The 15,894-nt window shown below is 39.2% G+C and overlaps 1 protein-coding gene across 1 annotated transcript in view; it reads right to left on the bottom strand.

The window, feature by feature from the left end:
• The window catches only part of ECHDC1 (ethylmalonyl-CoA decarboxylase 1), a 40,479-nt gene that overhangs the window by 17,380 nt on the left and 7,205 nt on the right, over positions 1-15,894 (bottom strand). Inside the window, exons 2-5 of the mRNA XM_009281540.2 lie at positions 14,247-14,468; positions 9,085-9,227; positions 4,307-4,359; positions 2,291-2,371 (exon numbers count right to left, since the gene is read on the bottom strand). Coding sequence (XP_009279815.1) covers positions 2,291-2,371; positions 4,307-4,359; positions 9,085-9,227; positions 14,247-14,468 — 499 coding nt within the window. The remainder of the gene's footprint in view (positions 1-2,290; positions 2,372-4,306; positions 4,360-9,084; positions 9,228-14,246; positions 14,469-15,894) is intronic.

The following is a 15,894-nucleotide window of genomic DNA, read 5'->3' as shown; positions in this document are numbered from 1 at the left end:
AAACTCCCCCCCCCCCCCCCCCCTCAATCACATGGTTATGATCTTTGTAAGGATGTTGCTCTTACGGAGAGTCATACTGCAACAATCCATAAAGCAGCTAAGATCGAAGAAGATGTTTTGAGAAGACCTCTTCCTCCAGATCCAAGGTGGAGTGACCTAAAATGCTTTCACTTTTCATCACTGCCCTTATGCCAGCAATAAATGCTCATGCAAGCCCTCCCTAATCCAATTTTAAATGAGCTGGCTTGAACAGACTAAAAATAACCCAAAACCCCTGCCACTGGAAGAATACATCAGTAATATCTTAAACCACCTCAGCTATTTTAAAATTGCATTTGTCCACGCCTCTACTTCAGTAGAGATGTGCATCATGCTGTCAGAGCACATTTCAGAGAAGGTACATAAGCCATTTTGGTTCAAGTGAATCACTTCAACAGTATCAGTATAGTTAATGTAGTACAAACTGGTAGAGATAAAAATCAGAAAATATTTCAGGCCAATACGAAGCACTTTGGTAGTTTACATGATTACTGTGAAAAACAGAAGTGGATTTGAAAATTTAGAATTAAAAGCAGCCACAACTCACTGTGGGCTTAAAAAAAAAAAAAAAAATTCCAAAAGATTTATTCAAGGAAGAAAACAAACCTCTGATTTCTGTTCTCAAGTTCCTCTTTTGGCATCTAGTGACTCAGGACAGAATACCTGTTCCACTAATATCTGCTCATAGCCCTCAAAAAAACCCCGGATTTTGTCTCCCAGTATTAAAATTCTCAAATTCAAGAGCAATAGCAACACAGAGTATGTTTCTCTATCTTGTTGTTGTTATTAATTAAGTCCCATTTGCTGCTCCTGAATTGCTATTATTTAGTTGCACTGGGTGGGTGTGTTAGAAAGTAATGGAAGACGGATCAACAGCTGTAGTTATTATGAAAATTATGGCAGCACATCAGAGGAATTGCAGCTGCTCAATTCATGCAAATAAGAGATACTTGACAATGACTATAATTACACAGTATGTCAAACAACATAGCTGGAGTAAAAGTAGAGACTACCTATTTTAGAAAGCCAAAAGATGTCCATTTCATTATGTTCACATTCCCTAGACTCCTATTTAGGGATAACGGGATTCACTTTTTGTCACTGGACTCACAGATACAGAAAGGTCTACTAAGTCTCCCAGGTGCATTCTCCTGTCAGCGCTGCAGCTGACAAACGCTGTACCTCTCTGCATGTTTCCTAGGCATTTATAATACAGCATTTACTCAGAGGCCACAGTCAGAGCCGAGGTTCCAGTTCACTGGGTGCTGTGTAGATATGAAGAAAGATCTGGACGCATCTAGTTTCAAAGCAAAGGAAGATTACTTCCAAGTGGCTCAGACAATGCAGATACCATCTCCTCTGTCCAAAGCCTGTTCCTGACACCTGGAACAGCACTGTAATACTCTAGTTTACTTTGCTTAGTATTACTTTTGAATACACGCACTTTCAGCTTGTTCTGGACAATTCCCTTCCCACTTCGGGCGCTGAGGCCCTCTTAAAGAGCACATTTCCTTCTCTTAGATAGAAACTTCACTAAAAGCTCCTCATTTTCAGAGAGGCTGCGCACAGTGCTTATCCTGTTATATCTGTAGGCTGTTTGCACATTAGCAACTGTTTAAATAAACTGACGTTTCATTATTTTAGTTTCTTCCAGTTCCTGTTCTGCATTCAGCCTCTTTAATTAAAGCCCTCTGTTTTTCGCTAGTTGTTTCATGCTGGCAAAACCCTGCACCTGCATAGAAAAAAACCAGGGACAGAACCTCATTTGCTTTCTTCTGCATCTCAAACTCTTGTTTCAAAAACTGTACAGCACAAAGTTATGTTACAAATAATAAACCCAGGACACAAAATACCAGATTAATGGAGAGTTTTATTTATTTATTTTTACTTATGACAGCCACATAAAGAGACATAAGGGGATATACAATTTTTCAGTCCTACCTCTTACTCAGGGGTGAGAAGTTGGACCCACTTGGTCTACGACACAGTCAGTTGCTAAAGCTCCTCACTGCTCTTGCTTTACACAGTGATTCAAACAGTATAACCTGACAGTAAATAACCTTTTCTCTGTACTATCAGGAAACCCAAACTTTTTTCCTGTGAAGTCTGCTGACAAAGCCCAGTTCCTAATGCCTTGGAATTCAGGGACCTGACTCCTGGTAAAAGTGGTACCTCAAGCTTCCCACATTTCACAGGTACAGTCATTAAATCACTGACCCAACTTGACAGCTACTCAAATTGTTGATCTTACCTGAAATCACATGCCGTGGTAAGTTCTGCTCCTCCTCCAACAGCTTTTCCTTGGACTAGTGCAACACTGATCAAAGGCAATCTACACAAGAGAGTTTTGTAACCAAAATTCATGGTTTTAGTCTTCTAGAAATTACAAAAGGATTCAAGCAAACCATCTCTATAGTAAGAGATCAGAAAAATATACTGTTCCAACTCATTCAAATAACTACATCTTTGTGGGTAAGTAGCACAATACCAGTTCGACTTATGCTAAAATGATTATTCCATAATTAACATGGAATCCCAACAGCAAGACAGATATATCAAATGGAATCAAAGTAAAGAAGATTGTGTACTATGTTATGAAAAATACATGCTACAGATTATACCTAAAAAGACTATCTGCAAGAAGGAGTGACAGGACAGCGACACATGACCCTACGCTAAGCCAGTACGTTACAGAAAGCAGTAAAAAGGGACACGAAGAACTGCATGGCTGGGTTATCTAAAAATAATGAGATTCAGCATGATACCTTCAGCAGCTTCTTCAGAGTGCTACCGTCTCAGTCATCAACAAAACTTTTTTTTGGAGGACAAAACCATCCTTTGAGGATAGCAACAATCTGTTACCTTTGATGGTGCTGTATTTAATCATGTTCAAGGTAATTCAAAGGACAGAGGGAAGGAAGAGTATGTAGGGAGAACCTCTTTCCCCACTGCCATTGTGAAATGAATACTAATGAACAGTGACTGACTTAGGATAAGCCAAGTTCCCTAAGAAACTAAGACAACTGGTTAGTCCCAGACTTTGCATGCTGATACAGCTGTTTCGTCTTTTACTACGAAGAGACATTTAACTCATTGAGCAGTTTTGAAACCACATTCAGAAGTCAGCTTCCCAATCATGACCAGGTGTTTGGTTTTACTTCTACTTTCACAGAAGCACCAACAATTTCTTATGGCCCAAGTTCACTTTCCAGCTGCAGCACACTTCATACAATACATGGCACAAGTGAACCTACTGGAAGAGGGTAACCTCATTTTTCCTATGGTCTATGGGGACCCAGAAGATATGGGTCCAAGTCCCCTACATCCACACTCTGATCCATTTGAGGCACCTCCTTCAGGATCGCAGTCGGCCTCAGTTCCCTCTGAGGGAGACTGATCCCATCTACAATAGGTGTCCCCAGACAGCAGTTCAGTGCTCCCCTTGAACCATAGCTTCAACATACTCTAAGTCAAGACACCTGAGGTGAGGGCTTAATCTGCATACATCTTCCTCCTCTTTGTATAATTTTGATTATACGGTGACCAACTTATAAAAACGGATTATAATTCCAATCCTGAGGATTCCTTACAGTACTACTACTACTACTACTAAGTCTCCAATCTCCTGGGCAGTTTTACAGAATAATGTTAACTTGTAACACTTTCTCATACAGATTATTTGAAAACAAAGAATATTTATCTTCAAAGAGCTCTGAGCAGAAAAAAAAAGACAGACTCTTCCACACATGGATTTAATAGAAATGTGATTTCTTAAGGGAAGCTAAATCTAAAGGAAAGGAAAAAATGTTTTTCAGAAATACCAGATGGTAGAACTGAATACATTCCTTTTATGAAGTGGGAAGATTAAATAAATATATTAAATAAATGTTACCGGCGTAGGCTGCATAAGATGGTCCTACTTGTTTTTTAAGAGCTACCGATTTCCACCGAGTTACAGAACTCAGCTTCAGAAACTTTGAAGGCCTAGATTTCCTTAACTCTAGGTATCTCCTGGCCCTCCACATATAAGCCTATAGGGCTTTTTTCTGTTCCAATCTCTGGAAAATCTAACAGTTGCAAAATGTCAAGGTCTAATTTAAATCCATAAATACCTACCTGATTAACATATGCGAATACAAGGTCTGGGATTCAAAATCACATACTTAAAACTATGTATTTAACTTCAAACATCTTGTTAAAGAGTTAGCCAAAACATATTCCAATCCTTATAATTACTTCATAAAGAAGGGTAAATAAAATATATTACCTCATAAGTCTGGTCAAGGTGTTTTGCATAAACATGCACATATTCATCCCATCCTACAAAGAATAGGAAATTAAAAAATGTTAAGTGACCCTAATGTGAAGCAATTAAATACACAGATGGAGTAGACAGGAGTATTCATTATATTTACTCTAGCTGGGTTTTTTCTCCTTGGTTAATCTTGCCCGAATTCCAGCCCAACCCCACTATGCACAAATAGAAAACCTAGTATAAATCAGGTTAAAAAAAAAAAAAAAATCAGAACTCAATCAATTTATATGAATGTCAGTTATAATTAAGCCACTGTTAAAGTAATTGCAATACTGAAATTCTATGATGTGAAATTTTATATCCTTTCCTCTTAATTTCCTCTTCTCACTCCCAGTTAAACACCCATAATGCTGAGTTTTAAAAGTCTGTACAGGACCACAGAGCACTGCATACTTTTTAGTGTTCCAAATCCATAAAGTTTTAGACAAGATACAATTTAGCAACTACATTTTTTATTGTTTGGGCCAAAAGCATTTCAACAAAAAAACCCCCAACAAACCAAACCAAAACAGAAAGAAGATTCTTCTTATTTCTCTCCTCCTTTATGTTTTACATCAGCTGGCAAACAATAGTGAATAGGGAACAATTGTTCCCTTCTCTTCCGGTACAAGAACTAAGGGGCTCCAAATGAAATCAGTTGCTGCTAGGTTCAAAACAAATATTTCTTCCTACAACATGTAGTTAAACTGCGGAACACTTTGCAGCAGGGCATTGCAACCTCTAAAACACTACATGAATTCAAGAACAACTAGATAAACTCATGACAGAAAATCAACAAAAGGTTATTAAATACAAAGTAACACCTCTAGTTCTAGAAGTCTTAGTCACAAATTGCTGGGGACTAAGAGAATATTTTGAAGCAAAACCATTATCTATCTGCCTTCCCTGTTCTTATATTCTTTCTCAGACATCCAGTATTGACCAGGAACTCGACAAATGACTGGGCTAAAAAACCAAGTATGACCAAGTTCATATACATACTGAACTGCATACACTGAACTACACGTGTGCCATTTAATCCAGATTAAAAAAAGAAAAAAATGTTTGGACACCGTAGAAGTAAAAAAAAGTAGGTAACAATTTCAGCACGTCTTTCAAAAAAACCCAAACAACAAAAACCCCCACCAAAACCCAAAAACCCCCCAAACAAATGGTAGGAAGAAAAAGAACAAACAAACATCTCTTTATTGGCATTTACTAATTTCTAAAACACAGTTTTACAGGGGTTGGCAAGTGAAAGAATCTGCCTTAACTAAAAGCTTCTGACTCATACCTCAGGGAAAGAAAAGATATGCAGTAAGTCTTCAGTACATCTTGGAATAGGACCTTGAAATAATAGTAGGTCAACTTCAGCTGATTTATTGTCCATTTATTAATGCACTCCCAAGACCTACTCTGCCCAACGGCAACCAGCGTTATGGTGTTTAGAGACAGATCTCTAGCAGATAAAAGCTGCCACAACAATCACTACACAGGAACCAATGAATTCAGTTTCATTACATTAAAGGCTTGCTTGCAAATTTCAGCACATGCTGATTTACAAAAAGGCTTTTATTTATCACTGTAGCCACCTCCTACACCCATTAAGACCAGTAGCAATATTTCCATTCCAAACTAAAGAACAATCAAATCCTCCGTGATAGCTGTCTTAACAGCTAAGTTCAAAACCCACACAAACATACAAGGTACCAGTTCTTGGACATGGACTTGCACAATTCCCATACTACAACCATCAGGACAAAGCTGCAAATAAGCTCTTCAGAGAAAGTAATTTTTCACTTCATCACAGCGGAGTCCTTGCATTCAAATTGGCCATCTCAATTCATACCAAAATCCAAAATGGTAATTAAAGATTAATGCCAGAACAGACCAGCTTGATAAACACAGTTATGACAGAGCAGACAAAAAGAAAGGTCTTCATATTCTCAGGTGGTAGAGAGATTAGTGTATATCACATGGAAAAAATGCCTGCACAGAAAACACCCTGAAATAAAAAAATCACAATTACTTGAGTCCTGGCCAACATACCCTTCAAACCTTCCTCATAAGAAAAATAGGGCTAATAGTCAGAATATTTTTTCTGAATAAGAGAGGTGTTCACTGGAGTCCAGTGGAATAACCACATTTTCAGCTCTAATGCTGTCCGTGGAGTAAGAAGAAAACTAACAAGCAGAAAGTGAGGTAAAATGCAGTATGCACTACATATGGAAGAAAAGGATTAATAGTTTGCGGTAGGCCTAGGGAAGAAGTCACCTTCATAAAGTAGAAAACCGTACCACTGGCTCTTTTTGCTGCAAGAGCTTAGAATCCACTTTCACTACAGAAAGAAGAATATTTCCATAGACCATCTCCAACTGCTTGGAAGTCCTCCCTCTGCGGCTTACTGCTTGGGAACCTCTGTCCTAGGGCTTCTAGACAGGGACCAAGGAAAGTGAAATTCTCCTTCGTGCCTCTTTTCTCAGCTGTCCTTTCAAGGGCCTCTCCTGCTTTTCAGCTAGCCAGCTTTTCAAGTCTCACTCCTGAATGAGGTTATTGCTCTTGGGAACCAGGCTTACAAGGACAGAAAGAAAAATCTTTTTTTTAAATTCCACCATTAATTTGCCTTCTGTGATTTGGTCACACAACGCTAGCACTCGCCAAAGAACAGGCAGGGACCTGGGTTAGGTTATGTTAGGAACAACCAAACACGGGAGAAGGAGGACAAAGAGGAAGAGGAGGACGAAGAGGACGAGGACGAAGAGGAAGAGGAGGACGAAGAGCCACTAGGGGGCACGAAAATCCTTCAGCATTCTTGGCCATTATTCTGCCTTTCCTGTACCACACGGAAAGGCAAACTGTATCATAGATTATCAAAAATACAATCTTCCCTCAACCACCTGGCTGAATAAAATAAAAGTGTTTTCTGTAATTACTAAAAGCTATGGGCTAAAGCAGCCTTGCAAAAAAATAAAGGGAAAACATACCAGTTCAGGCATGAAGCTATTCACTTTTTTTTCTGCCTTAGGGATGCCTGCGGACAGAAAACCTAATCTAATGCTTTTTTAACCTGAAACCAGACAAAACTCTCTCATCTGCAGTGAGTTAGAGAGCAGAGTTCTGCAAGACTAAAGAACAGCAAATACTATTCCTTATTCTATTAAAGTTTTATTTAATAAAGACTATTAAATCCCACCAAACAGATGGTTTATGAGTTGGCTATAAAGAAACTCAGTTCAGGATAAATCGTTTGAACTCTCCCAAGGAAATAGAAAGCAACCATGTTTAACTGTTCTTGGAGCATTTCTGGTCACTCTTAGACTTATATTTCAGTACTAGCATGAGTTATAGATTCTTTGCAGAGAATTTTCAACGAAGTTATAATTAATACCTATGCATTGCATTCTGCCCAGTGTGTATCTGTTATGGACCCTAATCCTTACAAGTGCCCTCTCTGCCACTGCAGTGGCTCCAAGTAATTTGTATAAACATATAGACAGAATACTAAATGTCAAAGAGAGTATGGAAGCAGAATCACTGAGAATTACTGAATGCAGAACTCTGAAGGAAAGCCTAGACTGCAGATAAGAAAAGAACTGGCCCATGCTTGGTTTCATCTCCTTTTCTGTTGCTATAAGCTGAAAATTTCAGATTAAAAAAGCAAAATCACAGATTATCTATATTTTTTAAATGACCAGTGCTTATAAAGCGTCCAAATGAAAACTCCCCAAAAAACGTTTATATCTATAAAGCATGGTGTCTCCATATTAAGAAGAGCATAACTCTCATGGTGTTCCACAAAGGAAACAAAGCCTCCCATACCTTTTGAAAACTGAACCGTCCTATTTATTTTATCAGGACAGAAATATTTAAGACATTATGATATTTAGTTTCATCAACAGAAACAAATCATCACTAAAGACAAATACCAGATTTATCAGTGTTTGAGTTGGTGTTCTTACTGGACTATTCAGTTAAATGTTTAATTTGTGTGGTTAAATCCTGATATTTGAAGTGGCCACAAAAAAGCACCAGGATGCCAGTTACCACAATTCCAAACCAGGATGTAAGAGCAGCACAGGAAGGCCCCCTTCCCCTGTATGACAAAGTCCTATTTCACACATTGCCAAGAACCACATATTAACCCATAAAAAGAATTGCAGCACATGTGAAAGTTGTCAAGACAGGGTGGCATGGTGAAAAACTGCCATCAAACCCTGACCTCTTCAACCCTATAGTTACACACATGACCCACCTGACTGGACTACAAGATCAATGCCAAAGCTCTACAGCACGAGAATTGCATCTGTTCTTCCATTTTATGCAGGTCCAAGCACAGTTTTGACAGAGTTGAAACCTTTCTGTAATAGCAGCCATGCTGCTTAAATTTGGTTTTGACTTTATAATACATGAGAAATGATTACTTGTATCTGCTTTTAAAGGTCAAACTACTGAAGCACGGGTTATTTGATGTGTAAATTCACCATATACTGCTCTGAGAAACTGAAATTACATTTTTAAAAGAAAAGGCTAAAAAATGTAATGTAGGAATTCAGAGTTATTAATCAATTACAATAACAGTTAAGCCATGGCTTAAAGGGTCTGCCAGCATTTTTTGAACCATTAAAAGCTCTATTCTGTGACTTACATGTAAAATTGCAGCAGAGGCATAGTGCAACACCTCTGTCTGAAAGGGATCTCAGAATATCAGAAAGCTGATTTTTCTTCAAAACTTAATTTGTATCACTACTTGCCTGGGAGTTGGATATTGCTTTGACAGCATTCAAATCAGATCCTGAGCAAAAGGTGTTTCCAGCACCATGGATGATAAGGCCTTTGCCATCCTTCCAGTTTTCCAGTTCAGTTACCCGCTCCTGGAGTTCTAGCATCATAGTGCCTGTCACAAGAAGAGAGAAGCAAAATTTTTAACAGGAATTTATTATCACCACTATGTTTTACATTACATTTTTCACCACCAAAACCAAGTTATCATTAATAAGTAACTGATGGGCTTAAAAGCACAAGGGAAAGCATCACCTTAAATCCCACACGCAAGCACTGACATATGTTTTTTCCTCAAAGATGCATTTCCTGAAATTCTGAAGGATATTCTACAATTTGTGTTACGCTCACCAAAAAAAAAAAAAAAATGCAAGGAGGCAAGCATAAACTCTACCTGATTTATTCTTGTTTGCATACACTCAGGACACAGGAACTTACGTGTATCTATCCAGATCTGTCCATCTAGTCATTTTGATTTTACTGTCATTTCACCCTGCCCAAAGAGCTGGCAGAGTACAGAAAAGAATCATGTGCAAGCAGGATTCAAGGTACAACCAGTCAATGTTACTTAAGATTCCTAAAAAAAAGGCTGAAGAACAAACTATGTTGGAGGCCAAAGACATTTAGAAGTTGTTCATCCAAAAGAAAATAAAGATATATTTGAAAATAGGAGCAAAGTGCCTTTTATCTTTTAAAAGGACAAGGAAAAAAAAAAAAGATAATTCTAAAACATCTTTGATTCCTTCCCTGGTACCTTTCTAGAAAGGTTCTCTTTACAAAGTATAACCTAGGCTCCAAATGTACAGTAGTAGCTTTCTATTGCTAGCTTAAACATAGTATTCTCGTATGTTCACATAAGTACCCTTCCTGATGTGGAACTCTACAAACTCCTGTTTCTAGAGCTCGTCCTAGACTGCAGCATCTTCTACACCAACTGAGCTTACCCAACATTAACTTAAATCTTCCACTCTGAATGCCTATGACTCTCGTTCAGTTATATTCTTAAGAGAAAATGCTTACAGAAACTAATTTCAGAAAGCAGCCTACATACAGGCTAATGATACTCTCAGCTTTATCCTCATTTAACAAGAATTTAGATGGACAGGCCTACCTTTGTCAGACAGAAATGTGCTTTAGATTAATACCCTCAAGGACTCTTTCCTTTTCTGCCAAGAGTTGGTTTTTTGACCCTATGCCAGCATGCACAGAACTCATCCTGTTCTGAAATTGCCTGTTAGCAGCCATCCTCACATGGGAGATCTTTTTTTCCCCTTCCTGCTTGTTTTCCTTGCAGTTCCTTACGAAGTAAGCTTCCCAGCACCAGGTCAAGAGTGAATTCTCAGCCAAGCGCTTCCACCTTAGGCTTGGTCTCAGCCACTGAAATAGCACATTTTGACAGTGTTCCTGAGGAGGGCAATAATTAAGTGGACATTACATATTATACACCAGAATGACAGTGGGTTGGGTTTTTTCCCCACTGTCAGGTCCAGACTATGACCCTCTGACAAATCCCAGCACTTTTACCGGTTCCTTTCCCTTCTGTATTTATAATTTGGTCATGCTTTTTGTGTGTTGCACATTACATTTGCTTTCATTGAACTTCACTTTGTTGATCTTGAGCTCTTTGTAGCAGTTAATCAAGATCACTTTGAATTCCACTCCTCTGATCCAAATAATAATCTTCTTGCAAGCTCTCCCCATTTGGGGTCATCTGACAATTTCAGCAGTTCACCTTCTATTCCCTCATCCCAGCCATGAATGAAAATACTGAGCAGAACTAGGCCTAGATGAAATTTTTGTGGGTCTTCACTTGAAATGCGTTCCCAGCCTGACAATACACTCAACAACTTTTCTGCAAATGCTGCTGTTTAAATAGGTGTGCATCAACCCTGTGGATTTCACTTTTTGCATATTTGCCAAGTTTTCTTACAAAAAAGGTATTTCAGCTGGCATCCAAGCTTTGCCAGAGTCAAGATACAGCACACGCACTGTTTGTGGTGCTTTTAATAGTTAAAACAGTGAGGTGCTGAAGAGTCGTTCCACAGAGTATTACGAGCCAAAAATCTGGTTAACTGAAAAATGGGAGTTTACAAAAAGGAACTGTATGAGCCAGTTACATGCAACATCAGGGGACAAAAGACTCTGGCCAGAGCCAGTCCCATCCTCCTGGGAGAGGATCCCTTCCATAACTGACAACACTGAACTATTATTTTACAAACAGATATAGTCCATGATGTTTAAAATAACGATGAGGACACAATACTAAAGCAAATCCTCATTCTGCCAGTCTTGGTCCTTCAGTATTTGATACCAGTAAGCTCATGCTCTTCACAGAACTAAATCTACTTGGAATAACAATTCGTTTGCATCTTAATTATAATCTGAGAATAAATGCTTTAAAGTCAATTCTAGAAAATAAAATTATCACCATTATTATCTAATTCCTGCAGGCTGGCTTCCTTCTCTTTTAAATTAAGTTCAACTTTGGTTCAGCAAGAGGTTGGGCTGCTGAAATTGGTTCCACCAGGCTTAAACTGACATTATTAGCATTTGTTTCCAAAGATACCATTTCGAACAGGTGGCTATCAGATTCCAATTAAGAAGAGAAAAAAGGCATAACAACCTCCACATTGCTCATTAGCAATTTGCCAACAATTTTGTTCTGCTTTTGGTTCCATGAGTTGCTCAAGCTTAGAATAAACATAATTCCTTTGAGATAAAAAGCTGCTGTGTAAAGTAAAGGCCTGGCAAATAGGATTTCTCTCAACAGTTTAATGATGTTTTGCAGCTTTCTAAAGGAAGCGTACATTTATATATAAATTCACATCTGCCACTATCCAGAAGCTCTGAGACACAGAATCAACAGAATTTATTTGAGTGGTGCGGTATCTACAGGCTCTGGCTGATGAAGTCAACCAGGTCCTGCTGGGGCAATTTAAGGGTGGCGCATCCCATCCCTTTGCATACTTCTCCTGAAGGGTATTACTTGATAGACAAAAAAAGGAAAAGGATCAAGTGCTTGCTAGTTCCTCAGCAACTACAGTTTACAGACAGTAATGTTAAAATAAAATGAAGAGCAGTATAAATTAATATGCCATACCATCCACCGCAGTGGCCAAGGGGCCAGCATGATTTTTCTTCTACTCTCCTCCCTGTAACAACAAAAGTCTCTGGCAGAGGTGCACAGTAGAAAGAAGCAGTAATCTCTTGAACTGCCATAGCAAGATTTTCCAGAGCAAAGTTTTGTGGCTATTACCTAGCAAAATGGAGTACTGCTCTCTACAGGGCTCTACATACTACCATAAAACAGAACTGCCTGATCCCATGGCTCATTTGCTATATGCTAATCAGGGTCTGCAACAAAGACAGAACTATTAATTTCCTCACAAGTTTTTGTAGCTCCTCTTTGCTACTAGAGCATCTAATTCACATACACTAATAATTTATTTTCACAGCAGTCCTATAAGGAGAGAAGAGATTATTTTACAGACCACTAACTGAGCCAGAGAGAAAATATCTGCTAATTTTGGGTGCTCAACTTGAGATGTGTGATATGATTTCAGTATATTAACATTATATAGCACTTTGTATAGTCAAAGCACAGCTACCAGTGGCCTAAATAGCAGCTTCAACTGCTCAGCGCTTCAATAAATCAGTTCTGAGTCCCTTCTGCCAAGCACCTAGAAAACAGAGAACACAGTTGTAAGATTCTATGAAAATTTAGTTTAAGCAATTTGACTTGTATTACATCTGATCTCCATAGCAGACTGGGCTTCATCTGTCCTTTCTCCTTTTGCTATTACATTCTCATTTCTCATGCCCCTTTCAACTTCCACAACAAATAAGCCAAGAGCACACAGTCTACAAGCTGTACCTTACACAGCTCTATTTTGAGTCAAAAATAAAAAAACAATCTGTAGAAAAAGAGGAAACAACAACGTCATTATGATTGTATAATAACTGTATGCTGACAGGGAGGCATTCAGAAGGACAATCTCCATGCTAACATCTTTTAGCTACAACTTCTCAAGCTAGGTAATGATTTTATACATGAGCTTTTACAGGGAAACAAAAGAGAAACTGCATCTAGGTGCATTACCACTAATTCTGTTGTTCTGTTAGGTTCTCTTCCTTTCCGCTAACAATCATTAGTGGAAGGAGTAGATTGACATTCTCCATGTAAACAGCTCTACGCTTTGCTAGTGGGTTGCAAACATATTTGCTGACAGCAAAGGAACAGTGAGAACCGGGCAGGAAAATAGAACAGCAAAAAGAAATTAACAAGATGACACAAATGTATCCATTTCAAAATATTAAGAGATAAAGACATTCTTATAGTGAAGGCTTAGGCACAGCTCCAGCTCAGGCAGAGGCAGACCCTGAACCTGTGCCACTTAGGTCTGAAGAGAACAGCATAAATTCGAATATTCTAGACAGTTAAGGAGAGGCAGTAAATATACCCGTCTTGGAGATCAAAAGCCTCTCATAATACAAGATTAATCAAACAGGGCACTTGGTTTTGACAGCTAAGTACTGTCCAGTGTAAAAGCTTATTAAGAAGATTCCTGATCTGCAACAGCTGAGAATACACAGCTCATCTGATCTTTCATTAACCAGTCACTGGTATTTAAGATATAAGGCAAACGAAGAAGAAATGGAAGCCAGTTTGGGTGACAAAAAGACCAAATTATAGAATCTTAAGTTACAGGGAAGGCTTTAGGTAAAGAACAAAGACATAAACTCACCCTTTCTACACCACGTACAAAACAAAGGCGGCATCTTCCCACCCCCATAAAAATACCCTATACATTTCCAAAGCAGTAGAGATAAAATAAAAGGAGATACAACAAAAAGCACAGTAGCAGAATTGGGCTGACTGAAAAAAAAAAGGGGGGGGAGGCATGTTCTGCCAGACAGTCCCTGTGTCGTTGAGAATTTCTTATATTCTCATGACATTTGTGGCAAAGCTACTACACAGAGCAGTGGGCATTTGATGCACATCTGAATAAAACTTACACACTTTTAACTAAGGAACGGTAAGGCACAGGTTTTCATTTTGTTTAGGCAAAATGCTAAAAGGGGTAACTGAAGGAGAAAAAAAAACAAACAAGCAACGCCATCAACTAATTAATACCTGTAAAGGCATTCATTAGCTTCGGGTTGTTCAAAGTAAGTATTCCAATGCCACTGTCTTCTTTGGAGAGGTTGATGGATCCACCAGCAAACTGCTGAAGTTTCTTCTTTATCAATTCTTCCTCATAACCATGAGCATCAATATACAGTGATGCCCTTCTCTGTTGTAGTATCCTTTCCTTTGTAGTCTGAAGCAAGCTCTTCCACAGAGAAGCTGCCATTTCTGGAAAGAAACGGGGGGGGAGGGGAAGTAAATTTCCTTTGAGATCCACCTCAGTCCTCTGACAGAGGGAAGCAGGACAGCAGAAACTAATATAAAGGTGATGCAATCACACAAGTCTACAGAAATCACTGCAGACAGTATTTGCAAAATTCTGTGTTTTAATCTACTCCCACAAAGTTAAAAGAAGGAGTTTTATGAAGTGATTTTAGTAGGTAAGCCAGAAATTAGCATCTTTTAAAATACTTTCTTCTAAAAATTACCCAAAAGTATTTGGGTGCAGAATATCATAGAGGGTCAAGAACTGTAGTAAGATGCTTACATACTCCATTAGACCAACTTACTCTGTACTAATCTTCTAAACCCTCCCCCCTCCACCAAAAAAAACCACCAATAAAAGCCCACACCTGTGTTGGAGGAGAAATCCTACCAACCCCCCTATTTTTCAGGAGCTGGATGTTTTCAGGATCTCCTGTTTTTCTGTAAACAACTATTACACCACAAGACCTTTCTGAGAGAAATATTTGAGGAACACAAAAATTAAGAACCGAAGACCATTCCTATATTGAGGTCTATTCCCTGTCACCTAATTCCATTAACACATTTATCACACTCCATCTTAACACTAGTTAGACTTCCTAGCCCCTGGTAGCTGTACACTTTTCCCAGTCATTCCAGCTCCACTTTGAATTGATCTCACCTGGACACAAAGCACCAGAACCTGTGCAGTACCCCAAAGGAGGAAAAGTGTACAACAGTATTATATAGAGAGCTTTGCACTTGCCTTTTATACAGCTACGTGATATTGTTAGTCTCGTTCTACGTACCAGCACACCCATGGCTTATTCCTCCGCTATTTCCACTCTGCAATGTATGCGTGTATACCAGGAAATAACAAGGAAGTCATTATCAAATATTATTCTTGAGCTGTGGCTCTATTTTATTTACTTTGGAAAAGGGTCTACTGGAGAAAGGGGCTGACAAGTGGCGACGGGTGATAGTAGTAGGTGACTCTCTTCTGAGAGGTACGGAGGCACCCATTTGCCGACTGGACGCGCTCTCTAGAGAGGTGTGCTGCTTACTGGGGGCTTGCATCAGAGTTGTCACCAAGAGGCTACTAAGCCTTGTACAGTCCACTGAGTATTATCCACTGCTGCTGTTTCATGTGGGCACCAGTGACACAGCCAGGAGCAGTCTGAGGACTATCAAGAAGGACTACAGAGCCCTGGGAGCGGTGGTAAGGGACTCGGGAGCACAGCTAGTTCTTTCATCAATCCTGCCGGTCAAAGGGAAGGGGTTTGAAAGGGCCAGTCGAATTTGGTGTATCAACAGACGGTTACGGGACCGGTGCCACAGCCAGGGGTTCGGCCGCTTAGACTATGGGACCCGCTTTGAGAAACCTGGTCTACTGGGGGCTGACAGGGTCCAT

Source organism: Aptenodytes forsteri, unplaced genomic scaffold (assembly GCF_000699145.1).
Source record: "Aptenodytes forsteri isolate BGI_AS27 unplaced genomic scaffold, ASM69914v1 Scaffold82, whole genome shotgun sequence".
Classification (NCBI taxonomy): Eukaryota; Metazoa; Chordata; class Aves; order Sphenisciformes; family Spheniscidae; genus Aptenodytes; species Aptenodytes forsteri.
Note: the sequence above shows the minus strand (reverse complement) of the source record. Positions and strands in the feature narration are given on the sequence as shown.